This window comes from Rattus norvegicus, chromosome 10 (genome assembly GCF_036323735.1).
Source record: "Rattus norvegicus strain BN/NHsdMcwi chromosome 10, GRCr8, whole genome shotgun sequence".
NCBI classification, from domain to species: domain Eukaryota; kingdom Metazoa; phylum Chordata; class Mammalia; order Rodentia; family Muridae; genus Rattus; species Rattus norvegicus.
In genome coordinates this window covers 17,012,164-17,038,204 of record NC_086028.1, presented here as the reverse complement: position 1 = coordinate 17,038,204, position 26,041 = coordinate 17,012,164, and the positions used below count along the sequence as shown (strand labels likewise).

General features: G+C 45.8%; 2 protein-coding genes and 1 long non-coding RNA gene across 5 annotated transcripts in view; 2 read left to right on the top strand and 1 right to left on the bottom strand.

Moving 5' to 3' along the window:
• Ergic1 (endoplasmic reticulum-golgi intermediate compartment 1) overlaps window positions 1–2,590 on the top strand; it is a 95,797-nt gene extending 93,207 nt beyond the window's left edge. For 2 of the 3 annotated variants that reach the window (XM_063268572.1, XM_063268573.1), the window contains exon 10: window positions 606–2,588. In XM_063268572.1, the coding sequence (XP_063124642.1) occupies window positions 606–713 (108 nt within the window). In that variant the 3' untranslated portion in view covers window positions 714–2,588. Of the gene's footprint in view, window positions 1–605 lie in introns of all 3 variants that reach the window. The other variant, NM_001398572.1, reaches the window with a different exon arrangement.
• Window positions 2,591–6,511: 3,921 nt separating this feature from the next.
• Window positions 6,512–9,137, bottom strand: LOC134480770 (uncharacterized). Its single transcript, XR_010055559.1, has 2 exons — window positions 9,005–9,137; window positions 6,512–6,829 (listed from the first exon to the last, which is right to left on the bottom strand). It is a non-coding gene; the product is annotated as an uncharacterized LOC134480770 (long non-coding RNA).
• Window positions 9,138–9,176: 39 nt separating this feature from the next.
• Rpl26l1 (ribosomal protein L26 like 1) lies at window positions 9,177–13,398 on the top strand. The gene is made up of 3 exons (NM_001402099.1): window positions 9,177–9,456; window positions 10,699–10,908; window positions 13,108–13,398. The coding sequence occupies exons 1-3, from the start codon at window positions 9,427–9,429 to the stop codon at window positions 13,342–13,344; spliced, it is 477 nt and encodes a 158-aa protein (NP_001389028.1). The 5' UTR covers window positions 9,177–9,426; the 3' UTR covers window positions 13,345–13,398.
• Window positions 13,399–26,041: the final 12,643 nt, after the last annotated feature.

Here is a 26,041-nt window from a genome sequence, read left to right as displayed (position 1 = left end):
AATGTTATTGATCCCCCCCTCCAAAAACAGACAGGAGCCGATCTGATGCAGCTCACAGCGGGGTCTTTATTCTACTTGAGCTAGCTCAGGCCCCTCCAACACACCACCGTCATGAAGGACAGGTTTGGGGGGGGGGAGCCCTGAATGTCTATGGGCAAGGCTTTATAGTAAGCAGCAAGCAGGGAATACATGTGCAAGCATCTAATAGGAGAGCTACTGTGGCTTTTAACATAGTTGGCTGGTGCTGTGAGTCACATCATAATCTTAATTTCTGCTCCCGGCTGCATTGGTGGTTGTTAGGCAGGGGATGGGCTTGTAACCTGGGGTGCAGGACCTGCAGACGCTGGTCCTGTTGAGGAGTAACCTGCAAACGTTGATCTTGTTGGGGATTAGCCTAGAGACTGGAGCTAGGCTCAGGTTTTGTTGTGTGTGGGGTTGGGGGGGGGTGCAACTTGGAAACTGATGCTAGGTACCAGCCTGTTAGTTTACCTGAGTTCAAAATTAGGTCAGGTTCTCTAAAATGGAGTCTGAACTTTGGCCTCACACTTCCTGGGATGCAGCCTGGCACTGACCTCTGACACTCTGTCCCCCTCACCCTCTTGCAGATCTGTGCCATCATCGGCGGGACCTTCACTGTGGCCGGCATTCTGGACTCCTGCATCTTCACAGCCTCAGAAGCGTGGAAAAAGATCCAGCTGGGCAAAATTCACTGACATCCTGCCCAGCCCAGTGACTGAGGACCAGGAACCCCGCTAGCCCTGCCTCCAGCGTCCTGTCTCCTTCTGTCTTCTCTGGCCCAGCGTGTATGGGAGGAGGGGGTGATGGTAATGGGTGGCACCAGGTTCCGCAGCTACCTCTCTCCCCATGTTTTAGATAAATTAACACTGCCTGGAGTCATGGTGTCCCTTTCCCTGCAGAGCCCCAAGACCAGGGTCAGGCATGGGGAGGTACTCCAAGGATGCTGGTGACCTCTTGTGGGAAGGCTGTAGACTTTCCTCGGTTAGGGGATAGCCTAGAGTCTAAACAGACAAGCTTTCAGACAGGCTTCGACAATCTTTAAGCCCCACCATTTGGACACGCTAACAGCTTAATTTGTCTCCCCCCACCAAACTCCCCCTGGCAGCCAACCTGCTCTCTCAGCCTTGGGACCAGACTGCCCAAAGGTACTGCTGTTTGGCGCTTTCTACATGGAATGGTACTTGGTCAGGGAAGCCCGTGGACATGGCGCTATAGCTGGAACTTGCTTCTGCCTCATTGCTTCATGCCCAGCGTAGAGCCCAGGTCTTATCTCTACCCCAACCCTGCCTTCCATAGAGCAGATGCCCAGTTGCTTGGCAGAATGGTGGAGACTCAGATTGGCCCACCGGTCCTGAGGCGGCTCACAGGTGTCCCTTCCTCTCTTGTCTTTGCTCTTCTGAATCCCCCACCAATGTGCCTCAGCTGCTGTGCTGTGCGGCATTAGCATTTCTTGGTGAAGGGACTGGTTCCCACTGCAAAGCTCCCCCCCACACACACACACACACACACACACACACACACACACACACACACACACGGTTACATTCTGCAGTGCCAAGGGATAGGACCATGTGACTGGAAGGTCATCCTCAGAAGACCGCATAAGGCACAGTTTGTACATTTCTGTTTAAACCAGAAGCATCCTTTCCTGTGAACTACGGATGATTGTGTCTTGACATCCACCTTTGGTCCCAAGGCCTTAGCTGGGGGAATGAAGCAGGCCAGCTTCTTCTCTGTGCACCTCCACCCTGCAGGCTCTCAAAGGGTGCCCAGAGCTGGGACCCACTTGCTATTGAGATCCCCCCCCTTAGCTGAGCACATGCTTAGCCCCAGGGGGCTCCAGTGTCTCTCCCACTTCCTCCTGAGGTAGATCCCTTTTCCGTTCTCCACTCATCCTTCCCTTTCTTTCCCAAAGGGAGGGGCATTGGTCCAGGCATGAATTCCACGCGGGGAATTTTAGCTATGCTCTCCTGTCCAGAGAGAGCGAGCCGTGGGCCTGGGCTTCGTTTATATTGAGATGTTTGCATACTTTTGTAATGAAGGGAGTCTCCAGTAGGGACTTTTGGGGTTTTGGGGTGTTTTTTTTTTTTTTTTTGGTTTGGTTTGGTTTGGTTTGGTTTTTTGTTTTTCTTAAATAATCTCATATGGGTAGCTGGATTCTCTGCCATTTGTAATTTTTGCCTCTGATTCCAATTAGCAAAACTTCCCTTTTTATATGAGTTGACTTTTATTGTGTATGTAAAACTGCCCCTGAGTTATTTCTGGTATCTGGCCACTTGGCTAGATTTATCTTCTTTTAAACATTCTGTTCCACGGTTTAAGAAACCAGTCCCTTCGGTGTGTGAATCTGTCACCTGTGGAGGGTGGGCAGGGTGGGATGGGGTGGAAACTATGTGGCATGCATATGAGTTGAGACCTCACTTTTGTGAGGACACAGGGGATGTCAGTTTCCCATGGAAGAGACGCCTCTGGCCTGTTGTTCTTGTAAAGGTATTCTCAAGGGGACATATGTTTTGAGTCTTTCCCACTCACTGGATTCAATTAGATATTAAAAGGCTGCTTTTCAGAAATACTGCTGTGACTCTGCCTTGGTGGTGGCTGGGTAGCCCAGAGTCTAGGGTGGGAGTGAGAGTGAAATTTAATTCTACAGAAAGAACAGAGGTTGACAATGCTGAAGAGAGCCAGGTGGTAGCACACACCTTTGATCTCAGCTCGTGGGAGGCATAGCCAGGAGGATCTCTGTAGACAGGAGGCAGAGGCAAGAGGATCTATGTGAGTTCAAAGCCAACCTGGTCTACAAGGAAGAACTCTGTCTGGGGAGGTGGGGGGGAGGAGGAGGAAGAGGAAGAGGAGGAGGAGGTGGTGGAGGTCGTCTGCAGAAAACCAAGAGAATCTTGCAGAATATGGTCACAAACCATTGATCTCAAAGAGTCTAGTTGGCTTTATCCCAGTCAGACGATATCTGTAGAGGGTTGTTGGAGCTTCTAGAGAGAGGGTTTCTTCTGATCAAGTTTAACTGTGGGTACCTTAGGAGATCAACCCAAGAGGAGGGGATCCTGATGTCACTGAAGGCCCACAGATGAAACATACCCAGACTGGCAGACCATTCACCCATAAAACACTAGTTTTTTGGGGTTTTGTTTTCTATTTTGGTTTTTGTTTTGCTTTGTTTGCTAAAGTATATGCTAAAACAAAAGAATCATTCCATGTTTGTTCTGAAACATTAGCATTTCCAGAAATTTTGAGAGATCCACCTGCAGATGCCACATGTCTGGAAAACAGATCACCAAGGAACTGTCTCCATGGATACTCCTTGGTGCAAGATTGATGGATTGACATGTGTATTTGAAATCGACATAGTGGGGCTGGGGATTTAGCTCAGTGGTAGAGCGCTTGCCTAGGAAGTGCAAGGCCCTGGGTTCGGTCCCCAGCTCCGAAAAAAAGAACCAGAAAAAAAAAAAAAAAAAAAAAAAAAGAAATCGACATAGAGCAGTTGGGGATTTGGCTCAGTGGTAGAGCGCTTGCCTAGCAAGCGCAAGGCCCTGGGTTCAGTCCCCAGCTCCGGAAAAAAAAAAAAGAAAGAAAGAAAGAAAGAAATTGACGTAGAACATTGAAGAGATAATTCCTCACTTTTATGATTTCTCCCTTTTTGATGATCTCCACCAAAATGTAGATGAGGGTTTGCAGAGCAGGCCCTTGAAAGACTGAGTCATAGGCAGGGCCTAGGCTGCGGTGATGCTTTTAAGAGGCAGTGCTGGAGGAGTGTCCCAGGGAGAGGTTCGGGTGCTTAGAGAGATGGGAGAAAGCCTGGGAAGAAGAGAGAGGTAACAGTGGGGCTCAAAGGGAGATACAGCAGTGGGTTTCAGTCCTTCAAGTCGTGGGTTTTTTTTTTTCTTTTCTTTTCTTTTCTTTTTTTCGGAGCTGGGGACCGAACCCAGGGCCTTGTGCTTGCTAGACAAGCGCTCTACCACTGAGCTAAATCCCCAACCCTGGTAAGTGGTTTTTATCTACTAGAAACAATAGTAGGTCATCAGAGGTCTGAATCCTTTTTTTAAGAGAGAAATTTGGGGGGTAGAGGGAATGACTCATCAGGTAAAGGAACTCGCTACCTCTAGCTGGTCTTTGCTACTTCGTGGGTTTTGTCTCCCCAGTTTCACCCGCCATCACAGATAGGAAAGGATAGAAGAGAGAGACAAAGAGAGATCTCTGAATCCAATTTTTGTTTCTTCTTGTTCCTTCTTGGCTTAAGATTACCAACAAACTACAACTAACCCCCCCAGCCTCCCACCCCCGGACAACCAACAACCACCTACAATGCCTCTCGGGGCCCTGGCATTTATACACGCTCTGAAAAGTTACCAGAATCCCAAGGGTCACACAGTTGCAGAAACTATCTGCAGCTGGCAAAACCGTGCCTCTGCTAGAGCACAAGACAAATCATAGTCAGCTGCCGGGGACAGTCTGAAGCAGCCCTACACCCCACACCTGGGATTAAAGGGAAAGCACATATGTTTGTGTTCTTAAAGAAACCAAAATCCCAAAATTGTTGCTACAACTACCGGTCCTGACGACCCAAGTGATGGAAGAATTAGCTCCCTCATTTCATTTTTAAAAAAGATTTATTTATTATATAAGTACACTATCACTGTTTTCAGACACACCAGAAGAGGGCATCAGATCCCATTACAGATGGTTGTGAGCCACCATGTGGTTGCTGGGAATTGAACTCAGGACCTCTGGAAGAGCAGTCGGGTGCTCTTAACCGCTGAGCCATCTCTCCAGCCCAGAAACAGAATTTTTTAAAAACATCTAAGGGCCAGTGAGATGGCTCAGTTGGTGTACCTGATGACTTGAGTTGAATCCTAGAGCCCATGAAACAGTGGAAGGAGAGAGCGCTCATCATAGAGTTTGTCCTCTGACTTCAGTCCGTGTGCCATCACCACCCTCCCATATCATAATAATAATTACATATATATATATATATATATATATATATATATATATATATAAACTTTATTTTAAAACTGGTTTCGGGCTAGAGGTGTAGCTCGGTGTCAGAGGCCCTAGGTTTAACCTCTCAGCACCAAAACAACAACCAAAGAAACCTGGTGTGTGCCTCTAGAAGGTTCATTATCTGAAGATAGAAACTGTAGTGTGCAGATGGGAATGGACACACACATTCGTAAAGGAGAACATTCTCTGAAGACCCTTTTTCCTCCCCACAGTTGCTCCCTGCCAGTTCTTTGCTGGTGAGGTCATACATTTCATTCTAACCCATCACTGGGAGGACTGGGAATTCTCTGCATGCCAGGAAGAAACAGGCGTAATTACACCCTGGCCACACAACTAGCAGGTGGTAAAGTTGAAATTCCAACCCAGATCTGCCTGACTACAGGTTCCGAAGAAACAGGGGGGTGGGGAGTGGGGGCTGCCTCAGCACCAACGTCATCAGAGCTGTGTCAACACAGAACGCCAGAAACGGACGCCGGAGGATCAGAGCAGGAGGGCCTTTTGTCCCTTTTCTTTTTGTCTTTTCCCCTTTAAAATAATGGTTCTCGATCTTAGTAACGAGACCCTTTAATACAGTTCTCATGTTGTGGTGACCCCCAACGACAAAATTGTTTTTTTGTTGCTACTTCATAGCTGTAATCCTGCTGCTGTTATAAATTGTAAATCCTTTTGAAAGTAGAGTTGCTAGGGGGTCGCGGCCCACAGATTGAGAACCGTAGGTTTAAACCACCCCCTTGAGGGAATGAGAACATAATGGAATCAGAATGCTCCCACATCTCCTATCAAGCTCCGTGCGGGCTTTGTGGAGAGGCTAAATAAATCACTACTTGATTAAACATTTGAGGAAACCAGCAGGGAACGCCTTGAATGTGCAGTAGAAAAGTCTGAACAAAAGAGCGAGTGAATGAATGAGGTCACTCCCATGAAGGTCTGCTGTGAGGACAACTGTGACCCTTCTGGGCGCAGTCATGCTGGCACCTGCCCCCGCGTTTCCATAGAAACATAGAAAGTGACTGATACTAGGCACAATGGCACTCACCTTTAATCACAGTAGAGGTCACCGATAGCCACCTTTCCCAGACCCTTCCGATCTGGTCACACTGACAGTGGGTGGCACTCCTGCTACCACAGTCTCTACAACTTTAACCACAGCAGCATGCCTTGTCCAGATGGAGGCTTCCTCCAAATATCTCCAACACTGATCCCAGAGGCTTCTAGAATAAAGTACTAAACAGGACCCTGCAATCGTCAGAGCTCCAGTAATACTGGTTTTGGACAGTTTCTCTTCCATATTACCAACTCTAATAAACTAGGAATATGCACAGGACCAGTGTGAAGGTGGCTTTTCGACTTTGGGCAAGACCTCTTTTCTATCTTAGGGTCTCCATTTGTTAGGTGAACATTATAACCTCATATCCAGAATCTGGCACAAAGTAGGTGTTCAGCCTATGCACCGTGAGTGGAAGGCTAGAGACGACGAACGTATTAATAACACTTTATACAGAATAATCACTTTTGGGTTTTAAGATGAAAAGAGCAGAAACTGGAAGCTCTTTCACTCCCTCTTCGCTGCTACAGTGCCAGGGAGGGGCCTTTACAGGGCCGCCAATACTTCTCTCCTAGAGGATGCGCAGCGAGTCTCAATCTGACCAGCCTGCAGGTGGCGCCCGCGCTACCAGCAATCTTCCAACACAAGAGGAGACGCGCTCCGGTGCAAGGGTAAAGAGAGGCAGGTAAAGGACCCAGAGGTGGACCGGGGACGGCTGCGGACTGAAGACTGTGAGCTGGCTCTCTCCCAAAGCTGTCAATCGGTTAAAAAAAAAAAACAAAAATTAAAAATAAACGGTAGAGGAAGTACACTTCACACTATCGTCAGCGTGGCGCATCGCACATATTTCCATCAAACAAAGCTAATGGTTCGCATCATTGTGATTCCGTTTAGGAGTCTGCGCACTGAGCGCCAGTCCTCGGCATAAAAAGCCTAAATTTGAAGACTGCAGTAAATGCAAAGGACTATCCTGGAGTGAGCCCACATATCTGATTTTTCTTATGAAGACTGATTATAACTGCTACGTGCCACACGCGGTTCTCAACACTTTAGGAAAGTCGTTTAAATCTTATGACAACCTACTAAGATCATACTCATTCTACAGATCAGAAAATTAGGACTACAAAGCTGGCAGTTCCCGGTCCAGCACGAAAGACACACTTGGTACCAGGGATGACTTTATGATCCAAGCAAGAGCTAAACAAACGGGGTTTAGGGGTTGGGGGGGCAACAAGCATTGGTTCACCCTAAAAATCCTGGAAGGTGAGAGAACTCTTTTTTAAAAGTTCAAATTTAAGGGACAAGCAAGTGTGAGTCGGTGGTAGAATATGTATTTAATATGTTACTACTGGATTCAATCCCCAGCATCAATAAATTACATTCTATTTTAATTTAAAATAATTCAGATATAACCCTGACCTTCGACCTTCGACCATGTGTTTTTATAAAATTGTAGCAGGACCCAAAATGTTACATATAAAACTTCTTAGTAATTCTGAAGAAGCCAGACAGATGGCTTTTGAAAGGTGTGTCATGGTGTTTAAAGAATATGGACAGTGTACAATCAGCCTGTCACATGGGTAGGGTTCTCCCAAACTGAACCAGACACAGGTGAAAAATATTTAAATTTTTTTTAAAAAGTTCATCCTTACTGAATATGTACACATTTTTTTCATGTCCTAAGCAATACAGTATCAAAACACATAAAGCCTTTATATTGTACTGGTTGTTATATCTAGATATGATTTAAGTATGTATGCACAGGATAGACATATGCATCCAAATTTACATACATATGCCAAGCAAACATTATGATGGATTAGACTTGAATATCCATGGATGGAGGGTTGGTAACCAGGATGCTGAGGACAGCTTGCAGCGCACACCAGTTAAGTTTCAAACCCTGACTCAGGTGCCTAATTACATATTAAAGAGCACCCGGCCTCCTCCAGGTTCTCCCAGCATCCCTTGGGATACTTTTTTTTTTCCTTTTCTTTTTTTCGGAGCTGGGGACCGAACCCAGGGCCTTGCGCTTGCTAGGCTAGCGCTCTACCACTGAGCTAAATCCCCAACCCCGGGATACTTTACATGGTATGGCTGGCACTCCCTGCCCTCTACCCTGAACTCGAGTTGGGTTGATTCCCCCCAGAGGCTCTTCCCTATGTAACCCAGACATTTTGGTTACCCACCCCTCCTTTTTGTACCTTTGGCCTCCTGACTGGGGTGCTAGGTTCCCTGCTCTCCCTTCCCCTTTCCTTTCCCATCTTCCCACACGGTTCAGGGTCTAAGAATGCAGCAGGCTGGGTCATGAAGGTCTCAAAGCGGGGTTGGGGATTTAGCTCAGTAGTAGAGTGCTTGCCTAGCAAGCTCAAGGCCCTGGGTTTGGTCCCCAGCTCCGAAAAAAAGAAAAAAAAAAAAAAGTCTCAAAGTAGCTTGTGCCGGGCAAGGTAAAAGGGTAAAGAAGAGTTGTCTTCTGGGAATAATGCCCAAAGTGTCATGGCAAACAAGATCTGTATCTTAGTCATTTACTAAGCGTCCTCTCTTTCCTTTGAAATTTTAAATCTTAAAGAGGGGCAATTTACAGTGCTTCCCTTTCTTAAAATTGGTGTTTTATCAAGGGAACAGGAGGAGGGGGAGGCCGAATAGATCTGGAGGGAGTCCATCCTCAGTGGTCCCCGAGTTGGCTAATGCCTGTCTAAGTACCCAACAGAATATGTCCTGGTTAGTTGGTTTGTTTATGACGGTCCCGGCAAGCTCTTAACTTTTGATCCCCTGGTTCCACCTCCCCAGTACTGGAGTGATAGGAATGTTAGGAATGAGACATCAAGCCAGGCTAGAAAGGGTCCCAAAGCCCTGGATTCGATCCCCGACACAAAACCAGAAACTGAAGCCAGAGAAGCATCGATGAGCTTCTGTTTCAGGTCTTACAAAGCGGTTTCATTAGGGGTGCCGCCAGCCTCAGGTCCTGCCTACTCCACTCCCCGAGAGACCATGCTGAGACTCAACTCCAGCCGCAGGGGGAGCTGTTCCGCTTTCCTGCGGCAGGAAGCGGAGACCCGCATTCCTTCTATGCTTGGGTTAAAGGAAATGTCATTTCCGGGCCTGCGCACACACCACCGGAACCGGAACCGATGAGTGAATAGTAGTGGTTCCTCTAGGACCCAGAACCGTCCCTGGACTACCTCCTTTCCCGCTTTTTGCAGGCGATCACCAGGCAGTTTCATCCCTTGTTGACCTCGGACCGCAGCTTAAGCCTCAAACTTTATTTCAATGCTCCCTCCCACGTGCTCCGAAAGACTATGTCTTTGCCGCTGTCCAAGGAACTGCGGCAGAAGTAGTGCGTCTGTTCCATGCCCATTCGCAAGGACAACAAGGTCCAGGTACACCCAAGCGTCCTCGAGTTCTAGTTCCCCAGGAGCATAAAGTTCACTCACCCCCTTAACATGAAATCCTGTCATATGCCCCAAGACTTCAATCAAGACAGCAGAGTACTGCAGACGTATTAGAACGGAGCCACTACTGTGCCTGTCCTGCCTAGGAGCGTTCAGTTTTCGATAATGGCCATAGAACAATATGCCAGGACTGAAAACATCTCTCTCAATTTAGCCCACTGGCCTTTAGTTTGCCAGCTATAGCTCATGATGCCTCATTGAGCCAGTCTTTAAAGGGAGAAAGTGCTGTAGTGTCTCTTGAGTTTAGCAGAATTGGTGGGCAGGGATCTGTAAGAATTTACCATGCAATGATACTAGATAGATGTGGCAAGGGAAATGAGTTGGTAGCTGCAGATCAGAAGTACAAAAATAATCAGAGACCACGTGTTCCCTGGGACTGGAGCATAGGGTGTGACTGAGTGGGGGCGTGGCAGGATGAGGACTGGGAATGGGGAATAACACAGAATAGGCAGAGACTAGATTGTTTGCCCGAAGAGTGTTATTGTTCACTCAGCAGGCATTCGTCCGACAATAGCAATGAGCAGGACTGAGGCAGCCCTCCTCCGGGAAGCTCACAACTGCACAGGGCTTCTTGGGCAGGGTGGTTGTGGGAAGCTCCTTTTACCCTTTTGCATGCAGGGATGCTAACAGCATCCCTGGCCTCTGCTCAGCCAGTGCCAGGATTATTGAGTCCCCTTTGCCCTTCTTCCGCAGCTGAGAGTTATTGTTTTAGGGAATGATGTGAGATAAAGTGAGGAGCTTTGTGTATTGGACATCTGATGGTTGAGGGGTCAGTTAGTAAGGAAATATAACTGGAGTGAAGTGAAAAGAGCAAGGCCAGTGACAGGCAGGCCGGGCTGAGCAGTTCTGAGTGTGCACTGCTCCTACAGAGGATCAGAGTTTAGCTCCCAGCACTCATGTCCGGCAGCTCACAACCGCCTGTAACTCCAGCTGCAGAGGGATTCCATGCCCTGGCCCCATGGACACTGCAGTCATGTGACACACAAAGACTTATACACATCATTATACATACGCCTTTAATCACAGCACTGAGGAGCCTGAGGCAGATACATCTCCTAAGTTTGAGGCCAACCTGGTCTACAGATCGAGTTCTAGGACAGCCAGAGCTATAGAGAGAGACCCTGTCTTGGAAAACCAACGTGAACCTGAAAATGTTTGCCTTCTTTAAAGGAGAAAGTCAAGAGCCTTCAGGCCACAGCAACCTTGGAAATCGCTCTCCTTGGCAAGCAAGCTGGAAAATTCATATTCTCTCCTTTCTCCACATATCCTTCCCGCTACTGCTCTGCTCCCCCATTTCATAGTCCGGCTTCTCAAAAGAGTCGTCTGCATCTGCCAGGCGTGGTGATCTACTCTTTTATTCCCAGCATTCAGGGGATAGAGGTATGGGGATCTCTCAGGCCAGCCTGGTCCACAAAGCAAGTTCCAGGACAGCAAGGAGACCTTGTTTCAAAAGACAGACGGGGCTAGAGAGATTGCTCAGTGGTTAGAGAGCACTGACTGTTCTTCTGGAGGTCCTGAGTTCAATTCCCAGCAAACACATGGTGGCTCACAACCATCTGTGATGAGATGATGCCCTATTCTGGTGTGTCTGAAGACAGCTACAGTGTACTCATATACATTAAATAAATAATATTTTTTTTTAAAAAAAAGATAGACACAGAGAGAGAGACACACAAAGGAAAAGGGACAGAGAGGCCTATACTTCGCCTATAACTGTTTACCGCCTCTCACATGTGCCAGAGAGCTGCCATCTTGTTTGTTGGCCGGTCTCAGCCCTGGCTCCTAACAGGGCTCTGTCAATACTTGTTGGGTAGGGAAAAAAAATAAAATGTATTAACTAGATGAATATAAAAAGTATGATATAAAGGAGTTTAAATATATTCATATCCATATGTCATATATATATATGAATTGTGTTTTAGGTATGAAGAAACTGAAACTCAAGTTAAATAATACAGAGCATGTAGCTGAGGATGTCGCTGGGTTTCTGATCTTCCCGAGTGCTGGAATTACGGGCATGCGCTACCATGGTAGACCTCCGCAGTGCTGGGACCTGTGAGTCGTAAACACAGTTCCCACCGCCGACTTCACTCCCAGCCACAGGGGTAGTTTTGGGGTTGTGGTGCTGGGGTCTAACATAAGACATCAGGCAACCTCAGGACAAGCGTACAGCACAAAAAAAAACTAGCTCTGACTGCCAAGACTGTGTCGTTCAGAAGTTTATGTGTTCAGCCCACGTGTTCCTAACAGCTTCCTCCGTATGCTGTGCTGTCCTAGGTGGTTTGAGGAGACTGTAAAGTCAGCAGGTCAGCAAGGTAGCCCTAGTGTGCCAAAACCAGTATGACATCTACATCAAATGGGTACAGCATAAGAAGGCTGAGGTACAATTGTCTACATGGATATTGTCTTAGTGTTTCTATTCCGCATAAAACATCAGGACCAAGGAGCAAGTTGGGGAGGAAAGGGTTTATTCAGCTTACACTTCCACACTGCTGTTCATCACCAAAGGAAGTCAGGACTGGAACTCAAGCAGGTCAGGAAGCAGGAGCTGATGCAGAGGCCATGGAGGGATGTTACTTACTGGCTTGCTTCCCCTGGCTTGTTCAGCTTGCTCTCTAATAGAACCCAGGACCACCAGCCCAGGGACGCACCACCCACAATGGGCAGGGCCCTCCCCGCTTGATCACTAATTGAGAAAATGCCTTCAGCTGGGTCTCATGGAGGCATCTCCTCAAGGGAGGCTCCTTATGATAACTCCAGCTTGTGTCAAGTCGACACACAAAACCAGCAAGGACAGATAATAACCCAGCAAAATGGGGATCCCTGGCTGGGTGAGGGCAGGCAGGCTTAGCGGCATCAGTAGGGATTAGAGCAGTAGTTTATATCCTGTGGGTCAAGATCCCACAGGGGTTCCATATCAGATATTTACATTACGATTCATCACAGTAGCAAATTTACAGTTACAGAGTAGCAATGGAATAATTTTATAGCTGGGGTCACCACTACATGAGAAACTGTATTATAGTTATAATATAACATAACTATATTATATTATAGCGTCACGGCGCTCAGAAGGCTGAGAACTACTGTTGTAGAGGTGCTTCTATCTTGACATTCTTGACGATGCTGTACCCTCAAGTGGAGGGCAAGAGGGCCCACGCATTCAAAGTAGCCCTCGTTCACTAGGAAGAATCCCGAGAGGAAAGGGCAGAGCTCTCTTCCCGGGCCTCCCCACCCAGCTAAGAAGCGCTGTTCACCCTCATTCACATGCTGGAGAGGCTTTCTCTGAGCTTCAGATCTGTAAACTGCGTGGTTAGAATCCCGTCTTCTTAGTCCCTGCATTGGTACCCAGCAGCTGGTGAGAATCCAGATTTTTTTTTTTCTGAACTGCTTCTCACCAGCCAGGGATGTAAGCAAAGTTTCTGTCCCTTGTCATCACATCACTGAACTGTGGGGGCCTCAAGAGATCCAGGGTCTTGAGAGTGGCTGGCAGGAGGAACCCAAGGGAGGGTCCACTGCTCAGAATTGTGGAGATTATAAAATTCCTTCCACTTACGACTCTGTTTTGTCTCCTAACAGGCAGTTATCACTTCACTGGAATCAGACAAAGACCAGAAGATAACTGTTGAACTCAAAGCCAAGTCTCCGAAAGTTGGGAAAGAGAAAGGCCGATATAAGGAACTCACTGGGAATACAAGAGTGAACATAGTTGTGCCACAGGGGCTGACCAGAGAGGCCTCATGCGGCCTCTTTGAAACTTTGCAAAGTGTGTCTGAGGTGTTTCGTTGTCCACCTGTTTTGCCCCTGACTCTGTAAATCTCCTTTCGCAGTTTTGATGATTTACAAATAAAAATTGGAACCATCTCCTAATTCCACGTGGCACTTGCATTATTTCATAAATAAAAGCCATCTCATTGGCCCCTCCGTGGGTCTCTCAAATACTTATATGTGGAGCAGCACAGCAGTAGCGATAGGCCTCGCTCACTCTTGTGCCTGTGGAGGAGGTGGGGCAGGGCTCTGGTTTCTGAGGCAGGGGGTTGCCGATTGGTATCAGGACACTAGCTGACACCCTCAGAACCCACTGGGTTCCTACTGCTGTCCGTCTGCACTCCATGCCCGACAGATGGTCCTCGGGCTTCCTGACTGCTGTTCCCAGATCCCTTCATGAACTAAGTCACTTACAGTGCCTTGACCAGACTCCCTTCCCCAAGGTCTAGACTTCGTAAATATGTTTTCTCGCTGAAGTGTTCCCCTGCTGGAGCTAACGAAGAACTAGCAACCTGTGCTGAGATTCAACTTTCATTTCGTTTGTCCTTGGATTTTTAGTTTTTACCCAATTCCAACCTTTACAATGTGAGATTCCAAAGAATGCCTGCATGAGGCCGAGCCTTTGACTCCTCCTGGCGAATGGATTTTAGACTTCATTAAATTACAAGATTGAGCTTTCTGATAGATGTGAAATACCGTCACCCCCAGGAAGTCATCCTTTGATCAAAATGCATTAGACAGACTTTATTCCTCTGCATGCCGAAATAGAACACAGGACCTTGAGTTTGTCAGACACATGCTGCACCACCAAACTCCACTTCCTGTTCTCCCTGTACACAAAGCAAGGATTGATAGGCGTGTGAGCACACTGTCACTGCCTTCAGACACACCAGAAGAGGGCATCCCATTACAGATGGTTGTGAGCCACCATGTGGTTGCTGGGATTTGAACTCAGGACCTGGAAGAGGAGTCAGTGCTCTTAACCACTGAGCCATCTCTCCAGCCCGGCACACACCTTTAATGTCAGCACCAGGGAGGCAGAGGCAGGCAACCTGGTCTACAGAGAAACAATATCTCAAAAAAAAAAAAAAAAAGATTAAAAAGATTAAAAGTAAGAACTTTTTCTTGTTTTATTTTTTCATCATTTACTGTAATTTTTATATAAGGTCTATGTGACCCTAGCTGGCTGGCCTTGAAGTCATAATCCCTGCCTCCAGAATGTCAGACATTAGGTGAGGAGTGCCTGTCTTGAAGGCTGTGACTATTGAAGTATCAGTTCACCCACCCAGCCTGGCTGTTGGGGGGACATGTTTGTTACCCTTAATTTCCATCCTCTCACTTGTTCGTATTCCTGAGGGCCAAGTGTATGCCTCACGTGAACTTTAGTCATTCTTAAATCCCCACAAACTTGACTTGTGCCTGTAGAATATACACCCAGCTTACAGAGTGGTTGACTGCCACATCAGAGCGATAACCTGCTGAGCGAGGTCAAGTGATAGAACGAGACACTGAACTAGGAAGTTCTGTGTCTTTTTGTACTTTGGGTATCATGAGATTTATTTCCATTTATGTTAGTATAGGTGTTTTTGCCTGCATGTATATCTGTGTACCATGTCTGTGCAGTGCCCGAGGAGGCCAGAAGAGGGCATCACAAAGTCCAAAAGGGTTGGAAGCCACTGTGTGGGTGCTGAGAATGAAACCAGAGTCCTCTGGAAGAGCAGTCAGTGCTCTTCACCGCTGAGCCACATTGATGGTATTTTCTATCAAGATTTGTCTTCACTCTCAGGGAACTTAAGTTTACAACTGTGCAAGGGTTCTCTGGAGGAACATAACCTATAGAATGAATGTACACAAAAAGGGCATTTATTAAATTCCTTACACAGTATGGCCTGGGTAATCCAAAAGTGGCCATCTTGACACTGGAGAGCCAAGAACCCAGTAGCTACTCAGTTGTAGCTGGCTTTAGCAACTTTGTGGGTTCTTCTTTCTTCCACCCTTCTCTACCCCCTTTTCTTCAGCCCTTTCAACCCTCTAACACTAGATAAGAGAGAAAAAAGGACAGAGAGGAAATGAAGGAGATCCCTGAATAAAGTTAGGGATCAGAAAGAAGCCGATGTTATTGTTAGACTACTTCCTGCTGATTAGGGATGTCGAGTTCCTTGGGACAAGTTTGATCTTCACCATCAAAATATCAAATTTCCTCTTTCTGCATGACTACTTAACAAACCACTGACCAACGACCAGCCAAACGACAATCCATTTATATCTCCTCTGAAACGTTCCCAGAATTTCAAATGTCACACGTTGCAGAAACTATCTGCAGCCGGCAAAATCACGCCTCTGCTAGAGCAGGAGTCAAATCACAGTCAGCTGCTGGAGTCATTCTGAAGCAGCCCCGTATTCCACAAAACGAAATCACGTTCTTATAATGATTTAAATCACGTTCTTCTGTGATTAAAAAAAAAAAAAAAAAAAAACACCTAAATTCAAAAATTGTCCCTACATCTTCCCATCTTCCCCCTCTGTTTAAGGCTCAGTGTGTGTGTGTGTGTGTGTGTGTGTGTGTGTGTGTGTGTGTGTGTGTGTGTGTGTGTGTGTTGGGGGAGGGATTATAAATGGAGACATTTTTAATGAAATAAGTGCCTTTTGGATCAGTGGCCAAGGTTTTCGGGAGACTTCTGCTCAGTTCTCAGTTCTATCAGTTTTGATATCCAGAGCGTTGCATTTCCTATGGAAATATCAACCAATCAGTAACCCTAACTTCCATGTGATGCTAACACATTCTTATCATGTAGAGGCCAATTTAGTTCCCCAGTCTTCTATTACCCAGGGCTCCTCAGCTGCTGTTATTCCTTCCTCATTAACATTTAGAAATTTTAAAGTTGGGCTGGAGAGATGGCTCAGTGGTTAAAGCACTAACTGCTCTTCCAGAGGTCCTGAGTTCAATTCCCAGCAACCACATGGTGGCTCACAACCATCTGTAATGGGATCTGATGCCCTCTTCTGGTGTGTCTGAAGACAGCTATAGTGTACTCATATGTAATAAATAAATACATAAATAAATAAACCTTTAGAAAATGTAAAGTTAACAGAGCACTATTTAGCATATCCCCCGGGATCTTTCTTCTTCCTTTTTGTTTTATAAGCGTTTCTTTTAATGTGCAATTAGATCTTTCTACAACTGCTTGTCCTGTGGGGTTGTGTGTTATGCTGGTCATCTGCTTTATATTGTAAAATGCAGAGAATTGCTGCATCTTACTGGCTACATCCATGGGAGCATTATCAGTCTTAATTTGCACAGGTACCCCGTAATAGTCATTACTTCTGGTAAATGTGTAGTAACAGAATCAGCCTTTTTTAGAACTCAGAGCAGTTGCCCATTGAAGCCCTAAAAAATGTATCCATGGTATGGTGTACAAACTTTAGTTTTCCAAATCCTGCAAAATGAAATACATCTATCTGCCAGATTTCACCTCTTTGGTTACTTTCCCTAGGGTTACCAGCAGGCCCTGGAGTTTGGTTACACAAAAAACAAGTAGGATATTTCCTTGCAATTCCCTTGGCTTATTGCCAAGTGATAAGAAATTTTTTTTTCTTTAAACCTTTACTGTTAACATGGTGTTCAATATGGAATTTTGAGGCTTCTAACACATTGGTCAATTTCTTCATTACCTTGTACTAATGGCCCTGGCAAGCCTGTCCGATACTGAATGTTGGTGATATAGGATGGATAGTTTCTAATTCTGATTTTCCATCACAGTTGCATAGATAACGAGGTCAATTCTGAATTATCAGGAATATGTTCAGCAGTTTCTACATGCAAAACCACTCTTCCTGCATCTTGAGAGTCAGTAATTATATTAAGAGGTTCAGGAAAATCTAATCATACCATAAGGATTGCCTACAACTCTGAAATATATGGGCTTTGAATTACTTTGGTCATTTTTGTCTGACTTACAGTCTGCCATTCCCCATTTATTGGCCTCCGAATAGAAAGCGGTGTTTTGGGAATTTTATAATACGTGGGAAAACCCAATTTTTTTTTTTTTGTTCTTTTTTTCAGAGCTGGGGACCGAACCCAGGGCCTTGCGCTTCCTAGGCAAGCGCTCTACCACTGAGCCAAATCCCCAACCCCCCCCCCCTTTTTTTTAATATATAAACTAAAGGGGTTGGGGATTTAGCTCAGTGGTAGAGCACTTGCCTAGCAAGTGCAAGGCCCTGGGTTCAGTCCCCAGCTCTGAAAAAAAAAAAAAAAAACTAAAGATGCTTGCTTTTAGGAAGTTTGTTGTCATTTTCTTCCAAACAGTTTTGACGAGCTCTTTGCCAAATTTCACTGAATACCCGATAGTTGCAGGATCTCAGCGTTAGCATAAGGTACTACAATCTTTCTCAGGCCTGTTCCTGACAATCAACGTGTCTTATTCTACCTTTTATTATTAAAATAGCGACTTTTTTGATGTAAGTCTTTAATCTTTTATTTCGTTTGTGTTTAAGAAAACCCGTCCTATAATGCTATCTTCCCTTTGCATAATGAGCCCAGTAGAAGGATGAGTTGAAGGCAAAATGACCAAAGTACCATCAAGTTTAGGATCAGTTTGGTCCACATATGCATTTTGCAGTCTCTGTTCCACCAGAGGTAACACACTCTCTCTCTCTCTCTCTCTCTCTCTCTCTCTCTCTCTCTCTGCTTCAATTGTTAACTGTCTTAGACTGTGAGTACAAAACTAAACTTTTTGTATCATTTGAGGCAAATTACTTAACTCTCGAGTGTTATACCCATTCAGGAAGCATTTGTGAACCCCAAAAGACCACCAAGGAGCTGATCCCAATGCAATTAGGGTCTGTGTCAGTGATGCAGCAGAACGGGAGGGTGAAGCCCAGTTTCAAGCAAGCATTTATAGGGGCAAGCAAACAAGCAAGGGGGTGTCCAGCTTAGCACACATCTGATTGGGGGGAAAGGGCTATTATGGAATTTGTTGCCCTTTAAAGTGATTGGCTGGAGCTGGGAGCCAAACCATAAACTTCTACTTTTCTCCTGATTGGGTGGCTGTTAGGGAGTGACCAGGAAACTAGTGCTACATGCAGGTGTCTTGGCTAACTTGAGTTCAACCTTAGGACAGGTTATATAAGATGGAGCATGAATCCAAGATGGAGTAGGTCTGGTCTCCCATGAGTAGTTAATCCAGTGATAGGCCATGCCAATTAATATCTCGCTTTTAATATTCAAAGTTTCTTCTCTACATTGCAACTGCGGACCAGCCTCTGGACTTGGGGAATAATTCTCTTCTGAGTAGTCCAGTCATTTAGAATTTGTTTCTCGTAGGGTGAATGCATCCTTATATGAAATCATGGCTTCTTTAAAACACCTTAAATCATTTCATTAGGACACAACTTTATCTCGTCATAACCTATTCCACACCATTAGCAGGCTTATGTTGTGCAACTACCATGAAACTGATGGTCATCTTGTAATCCAAGGCCACCCCTCTTCTAATTCTGGTGGGTATGGTTGGTTTGAGATTAACCCTTTTTTTCCAAAATGGGCTGTTTCATTAGATTGCCCTCCTGCTTTCCTCTGAGCCAATTGCCCTCTGCCACAGTGGCTTTTCCCTCTTTCCTCCTACAGGAAACTCTTGTTCTCTTGCTCAGTCACTGGGATTGAGCTGCCCTTTTGTTCTCCCTTTTCCAGCGCTCCTCACCTCCTCAGAACTTCCACTTCCAACCCCGATTTTTCCAGTTGCATAGCCAACTCTGCAACCCTTTCAGAAATGGAGAGAGCAGAGTGATCTTTTTGTTGTTGTTGTTGTTATTTTCCCATTTCAGCCAATTTTTTTGTTTCTCAGGTCCCTCCATTTCCACCAGCATTTCCAATTGCTCAGCCATTCTCCCAACCTTTTCTGAAACAGATTATAGGGAGAAGAAAAAGAAAATAGAGAAAAAAAAAAAAACCCAAAACCCAGAAAATCCCCTCTGGGAGCACAACAGGGGATATCCTAGCAGTAGCAGTCATAGTAATGCTTTTGCTGGCATTTTGAAAAAAAGAAAATCCATTCCTCATTCCCTGAGGTTTCCTTTGTGGCATTTGAAATCAGATTTCCTATTCTGCCTAGTCCCATGTTGGGCGTCACTTTGGCTGCTTTGTGGGTTCTTGACTCTTCCAGCCTCTCCAACCTTTTTCTTCAACCCTTTCAACTCCCTAACACTAGATAAGAGAGAGAAAAAAAGATAGAAGGGAAATGAAGGAGATCCCTAAATAAAGTCAGGGGTCAGAAAGGGATTAACATTACTGTTAGACTACTTTCTGCTGTTTAAGGGTGTCGAGTTCCCCTAATTAGGGGGCAAGTTTGGTCTTTGCCATCAAGGTATCTAATTTCTTCTTGTTTCTTCTTTGTGCATTACTACTTAACAAAACCATGACCACCACCAACCAACCAACAACTGTACCCTGCCTCTCAGAGGCCTAGCATTTATATCTCCTCTGAAAGGTCCCAAGAACTCCAAACTTCACACACTTGCAGAACCTATCTACAGTTGGCAAAATCACACCTCTGCTAGAGCAGGAATCAAACCATCACCAACTGCCGTAAACAGTCTTGAAGCAACCCCACATCCCACACTTGAGATCAAAACAAAAGCGCGTTCTTATAATATTTTTGTGTTTAAAAAAATCTAAAATTCTAAAATTGTCACTACACTTAATCCACAAGCTTTCCCCCTTGGATCTCATGTCTGGACTGCCACCCAAAGTTTCTACCCACTTTTATGCTGGGTCTTCTCTCCTCAAATAACCTGATCAAGAAAATCCCCTGCACATGTGTCCAACTGTCTTTCAGTTAGTTCCAGCTTCAGGCACGTTGCCAACCAACACGAAAAACACCACCCAGCCTGGGAGCTTAAGAGCAGTGTTTACAGATGTGCTTACTGTGGGCATTATATGAGGCTCTCACTGCACAATCATACAAGCACACACAATCCAGCCTGCCCAGTATTTCTCAGAGGGCTAACATTATGGCTGATAGCTTAGTGATTATTGCTGTAAAGAGACGCCAAGACCACAACAATTAGGAGAAAGCATTTTACTGGTGGTTGCTTATAGTCCACGGGATTGGGAAGCGTGGCAGACAAACATGGTAGTAGAGAGGCAGCTCAGAGGTCTCATGCAGATCCATAGGCTGTAGAGAGAGGAGAGGAGAGGAGAGGAGAGGAGAGGAGAGGAGAGGAGAGGAGAGGAGAGGAGAGGAGAGAGGCAACCCAGATTGAGCTTCTGAAAACCCAGACTCCACCCTCAGTGACTCACTTCTTCCATTAAGGTCACTCCTCCTAATCCTCCCCCCCCCCCCAGCTGGGGACCGAACCCAGGGCCTTGCGCTTCCTAGGCAAGCGCTCTACCACTGAGCTAAATCCCCAACCCCCTCCTAATCCTTTCAAATAGTGCCACTCCCTGGTGACTAGGTATTCAAATCTATGAACCAATGGGGGCCATTCCTACACAAACCACCACAGGCTTCCAGGGAGCCACTTAGTCTAACTCCTTAGTGTGATTTGTGGTCTTTACCTGTATGCTAAAGCATGTGCCAAGAAGCACGGGAGTGAGGTGGGAGTGCCAGACAATTGCTGCCAAAACATGCAGGGGCAAGCTTGATGCAGACATACAGGATTCCTGAGCTTCACCATTAAAAAAAAAAGTGAAAAGAAAGCAGAAGGGAGGGTGGAGAGTTAGCTCAGCAGTTAAGGGAGTTAAGAGCTCTCAAGGTTACTGCAGAGGACCCCACCCCCCACATCAGTTATGGTGACCTCTGGCTTCTGCAGAGCTCCACATAATCTCACAAGTATAAACATCCATACACATGCATTTAAAATAAATCTTTTTTTAAAGATTTTATTTATTTTTTATGTATATGAGTACACTGCCGCTATCTTCAGACACACCAGAAGAGGGCATCAGATCCCATTACAGATGGTTGTGAGCCACCATGTGGTTGCTGAGATTTGAAGTCAGGACCGCTGGACTCTGGAAGAGCAGCCAGTGCTCTTAACCACTAAGCCATCTCTCCAGCCCTTAAAATAAATCTTTAATGATTATTTTTTAAAGAAGAAAATGAAGCTGGGCGGTGGTGGCACACACCATTAATCCCAGCACTCAGGAGGCAGAGGCAGGCAGATCTCTGTGAGTTCAAGGGCAGCCTGGTCTACAGAGTGAGTTCTAGAACAGCCAAGGCTACACAGAGAAACCCTGTCTTGAAAAATTAATTAATTAATCAATTGTTTAACAAATCAAGACTCAAAACCTGTGATCTCTAAGTGACTGGGAGATAAATTTCTCCCAGTGTGGTCTGCTGTGGGGGCTGATGTAGAAAGGGCCACCTGCACTTTGGTTTTGTGGCTTATCTGTTGTGTTGTCTTTTGAACATGTCATGGGAGCCTCTCTCCCCTCCCCCATTTTAATAGATTTTGTCACTTGAAATAAGAAACTTTATGGTTAAAATAATCATCACCTGGGGAAGGGACTGGAGAGATGGCTCAGTGGTTAAGAGCATTTGTTGGTCTTGCAGAGGTTTGTTTCCCAGCAACCCCTATGGCAGCTCACAACCATTTATAATTCCTATACCAGAGTATCCAATACCCTCTTCTGATTTCCAAGGGCATCAGGCATACATCTGTTGCATAGACATACATGTAGACAATATATATTTACATACAATAAATCTTTTTGTGGTTTTGCTTTGTTTTTTTAGAGAAAGTTTCTCTGTGTAGCCCTGGCTGTCCTGGAACTTGCTTTATAGATCAGGCTGGTCTTAAACTCAGGGATTCTCCTGCCTCTGCCTCCCAAGTGCTAGGATTAAAGACATGTACTAGCACACCTGGCTACATATAATAAATCTTTAAAAAACAAGCAAACAAACAAAAAAATCCAGTCACATAGCCCCTTATGTTGTGTGAACACTTCCTTGGAACAAGGCTCATCAGACAGGAAGTAAAGGAAACACAGAAGGCTCAGGAATCCTCTGAAAGTTACAAGACTCACAAGACCTCCTTACCCAAGTTGTATGAATGGTAACAATTGCTGAGGAGAGGAAACTGGCCTGTTGAGCTGCTTGCAAGTTGTGCAGAGAATTCGAGAGATGTCAGTGTCCCCATGCTCCTGTAATTAACTCTAATATTCACTGGTTCTGTAAGGTAGACTTGTGTAGAATTACTTGGTTTGTCATCCACGCCTTATCATGGATGAATGGACATTTGTTCCTGTATACCCAGGAAAAGTCACATAATAACTATATTCTCATACTTTGTACCTCTTACCAGTAAATTCAAATTATGCTATTTTCTAGGAATTAGTTTTTTACCAACATATTCCAATATAAAAGTGCTTTGTGAGTTGTAATACCACATAGGCATCCAAATTCCATGAATTTTGTTTGTTTTTGGAGACAGGGTTTCTCTGTATAGTCCTGGCTGACCTAAAAATCTCTGTAGACCAGGCTAGTCTTGAATTCACAGAGATCCACCTGCCTCTCCCTCCCGAGTGCTGGTTTTAAAGGTGTGTACCACTATCCCCTGACATAAATTACATGAATATTTTAAAGAAACAAACTATTCCAGATTCCTAGTGGTGAGCTGAGTGACTATCTAGGCATGACCAACAGATGGACCTCTCCTTCAAAGTGAGTTCTGATCCCAGTTTGGCCTGTTTCTAACTGCATGTTCCTGTAGAACTAGAGTTTTAAAAAGGTTACTCATTGTCAGAGTCCGGATGTGCAGGGTCGGACGTGCCTGAGGGAGAGCCAGAGATAGGACTTGCCAAACCAGCTATCAGCCCCAAGGACATTGACCATCTGTTGCCACCCCCTCCCCTTCCTTCACCCCCCTGAGTGAGATGAGCCACCTTACCTGCCTGCCGAGCTGCTAGAGAGCACGTACTCCTTGCTGATGTAATTTCGCGCCGAAAGTAACTGTGCACCATTTGAAATGACCAATCATGTGTAACCTCGAGAATGCCCCTAATCTCCCCTATATAAACCCCTGAGTCTGGAGGCTCGGGGTCGATTCCTCTGTCTCCTGTGTGAGATACGTGTCGACCCGGGATCCCGCTAATAGGGATCTCGTTAATAAAAGCTACCTCTTGCTGTTACATCAAGATGGCTACTCGTGATTCCTGGGGGCACCCCACCCCGCGATTGGAGCGAGAGACGCGGCTCCCCGTTTTGGGGTTTGCTCTTTCATTTGGGGGCTCGTCCGGGATCGGAGCGTGACCCCCGGAACCCTGAATGCCACTTGGAGGTATGTTAGTGTGAGTGCTGGAAAGCGGCCGCTGAATGTGTGTGTGTGTGTGTGTGTGTGTGTGTGTGTGTGTGTGTGTGTGTGTGAATCAAGTCCTATAGTCTGTGTTTTTCTGTACCAGTTTAGTGTCTTGGTGCACTGTCTGGGCAGAAGAAGGATTCCTGCCCTGTGCACGAGAGTCTTAGTGCACTGTCTGGGCAGAAGAAGGATACCTGCCCTGTGCACGTGGAAGAAGGTTCCCCACCCCGTGGAAAGCTAGCTTGAGAGTGCACTGTCTGGGCAGAAGAAGGATTCCTGCCCTGTGCACGGGTGGAAGAAGGTTCCCCACCCCGAATAGGTGCCTGTGAGTAGATGAAGGATTCCTACTCCGAATAGTCTTTTTCTTTCTTTTTTTTTTCCTTTTTAGAAAGTGCACCGGGGGACGCCCCAATCGCGCAGGCTCTGGGACGCGTGAGAGACGTTCCGCGAGCCAGCCTTTGTCGGGTCCTGGCTCTGGGACGCGTGAGAGATGTTCCGTGAGCCAGCCTTTGTCGGGAGGACCCGGCAACTAGCAGTCAAAAAGATCTGACTGTGACTTGACTTTGGAGGTCGCGTTCGGCTGCCTATTTAAGTATAGGCACGGACAAGTGTGCTTAGATGTGTTAGTGTCTGTTGTCTGTATTCTGTTTCTGTGTTTGGTATCCCAGAAGCAGCTAAGGTTAAGCTGCAGTTTGGGGCAGGTACTGAAGGTACCAGGCATCTGTGGAAATTGGTTATAGGATGCTTTGTCTTGGTCTTGTTTGTCTGGATTGTTTTCTGTGGTATTGTCCAGTGTCTTTTTGACTTTTGTTTCGTGTTTGAATTTGGACCTGACGACCGTGTTTAAAATCTTGGACCGACGACTGTGTTTGAAATCATGAAACTGTTTGCTTTGTTCGTCGAAGAGTTTTACTTGGTCCCCTTAATGCTTAGTGAGTAAGAAACTTAATCTTATGGACCCTGCTCTAGTGGCGGTGTGTTGGTTGATAGCCAAAGTTAATTTTTAAAACAGTGTTTTATCTGTGCTTGTGCTCGCAGCCAGCTGAGATAAGCTAGAGAAAGATTTAAATTTTGCTTGGGAGTAAGGAATCTTAAAGGCAGAGTTTCAGCTGGTTTGACACTTAGTGCGTAGTTGCCTAAAAGATCAGAAATGCTGTCAACAGGCTATAAAAAAAGGGGGGGGACAGGCTGCGTTAGAACAGCGAGGTGGGAGAGGACTATAAGGAGGAGAGGACTATAAGGAAAGCAAGAACAAGAAAGGAATTTCTGACATTTGCTCACAGTAGGAGAGCGCTCATTTAGAGTTCTTTAAGGGAGCCTGCCTTATCAGGCGGTGGCCAAGGTCAGGATTAATGTTTTCTTTTCCATGGGCCTTTAAACCCAGTGAGACAGTTTGGTAAAGGGCTACTACTGAGATCCTGATAGCCCCAGGTGAACTGGTTACGATTCTTTTGTCAGCCACCTGGCATCTAGCACCCAGGTTCTAACCATTTCTCCATCCTTTTGTTATTAGTTGTTACTAAAAGCCTAGTGTCATTTGGAGGCTGGTTCTCTTGAGAGGCAAAGCTACCGAGCTGACACTGAAGAGAGATACTCCTTGAGGGAAAATCTAAGCTTGTGCTTATTTGTACAATGGGCTTTTTGTTCCAAGAAAGGCCTCCTGGTTTAGCTGTGTGACTAAATGCTGTTTTCCCTCTTCAGTAGACCTCTATTCTCAAGATTCTCTTGTTTTCTCACCATCCCATTTGAGATGCTTGTTAGTAACTGTTACAGGTCTTCTTTACCACTGAGGAAAGACGGAATCCTACTGGAGGCCAGAAAGAAGGTTCCAGACCCGGATGGAAGGCCCTCACTTCTGCCTGCTCCCTTCAGACGCCTGAAGGTAGGGAGTGCCAGGTCTGCCGCCAGGCTCCAAGGGTGGGTCTCTGAGGGGCTGGAAAATGCCCCACCAATCTGGCTAAGATAAGGAAAGGATATGAAGAGAAAGTTACAGAAACTTGAAGGGTTAAGCTAAGTCACTGAGAGAGTTATTGTAAGTTGCAGAGAAAATAAGTTTGATGTGTGGTTCAGGGTCTGTGCACAAAAGTGGACAGCACCTAATAGATGCAGACAGAGAGATTGAAAAAAGGAAAGAAAGAAAGAGGTAAAAAGAGCAGGAAGCTAGGGAAGAAAAGAGACAAAAAGAAGAGGAAGTTAGAGAGCTAAAGAGAGATAAAAGACAAGAGAGGAACACATTCTGGCCACAGTAGTCAGGGAACCTAGGAAGATAGTACCTGGCAACAGAAGAGAATTCCTGGCTAAAGATCAGTGTGCCTAATGCAAAGAAAAAAAGGACACTGGGTCAGGGACTGCCCAGGAAGAACAAGAGGGGCCACTGGAGAGCTTCTTGGTCCTAGAGTGCTGGCTATGTACAGAGATAGAAGGGAAGTGTGGATACAGGGACCCAATG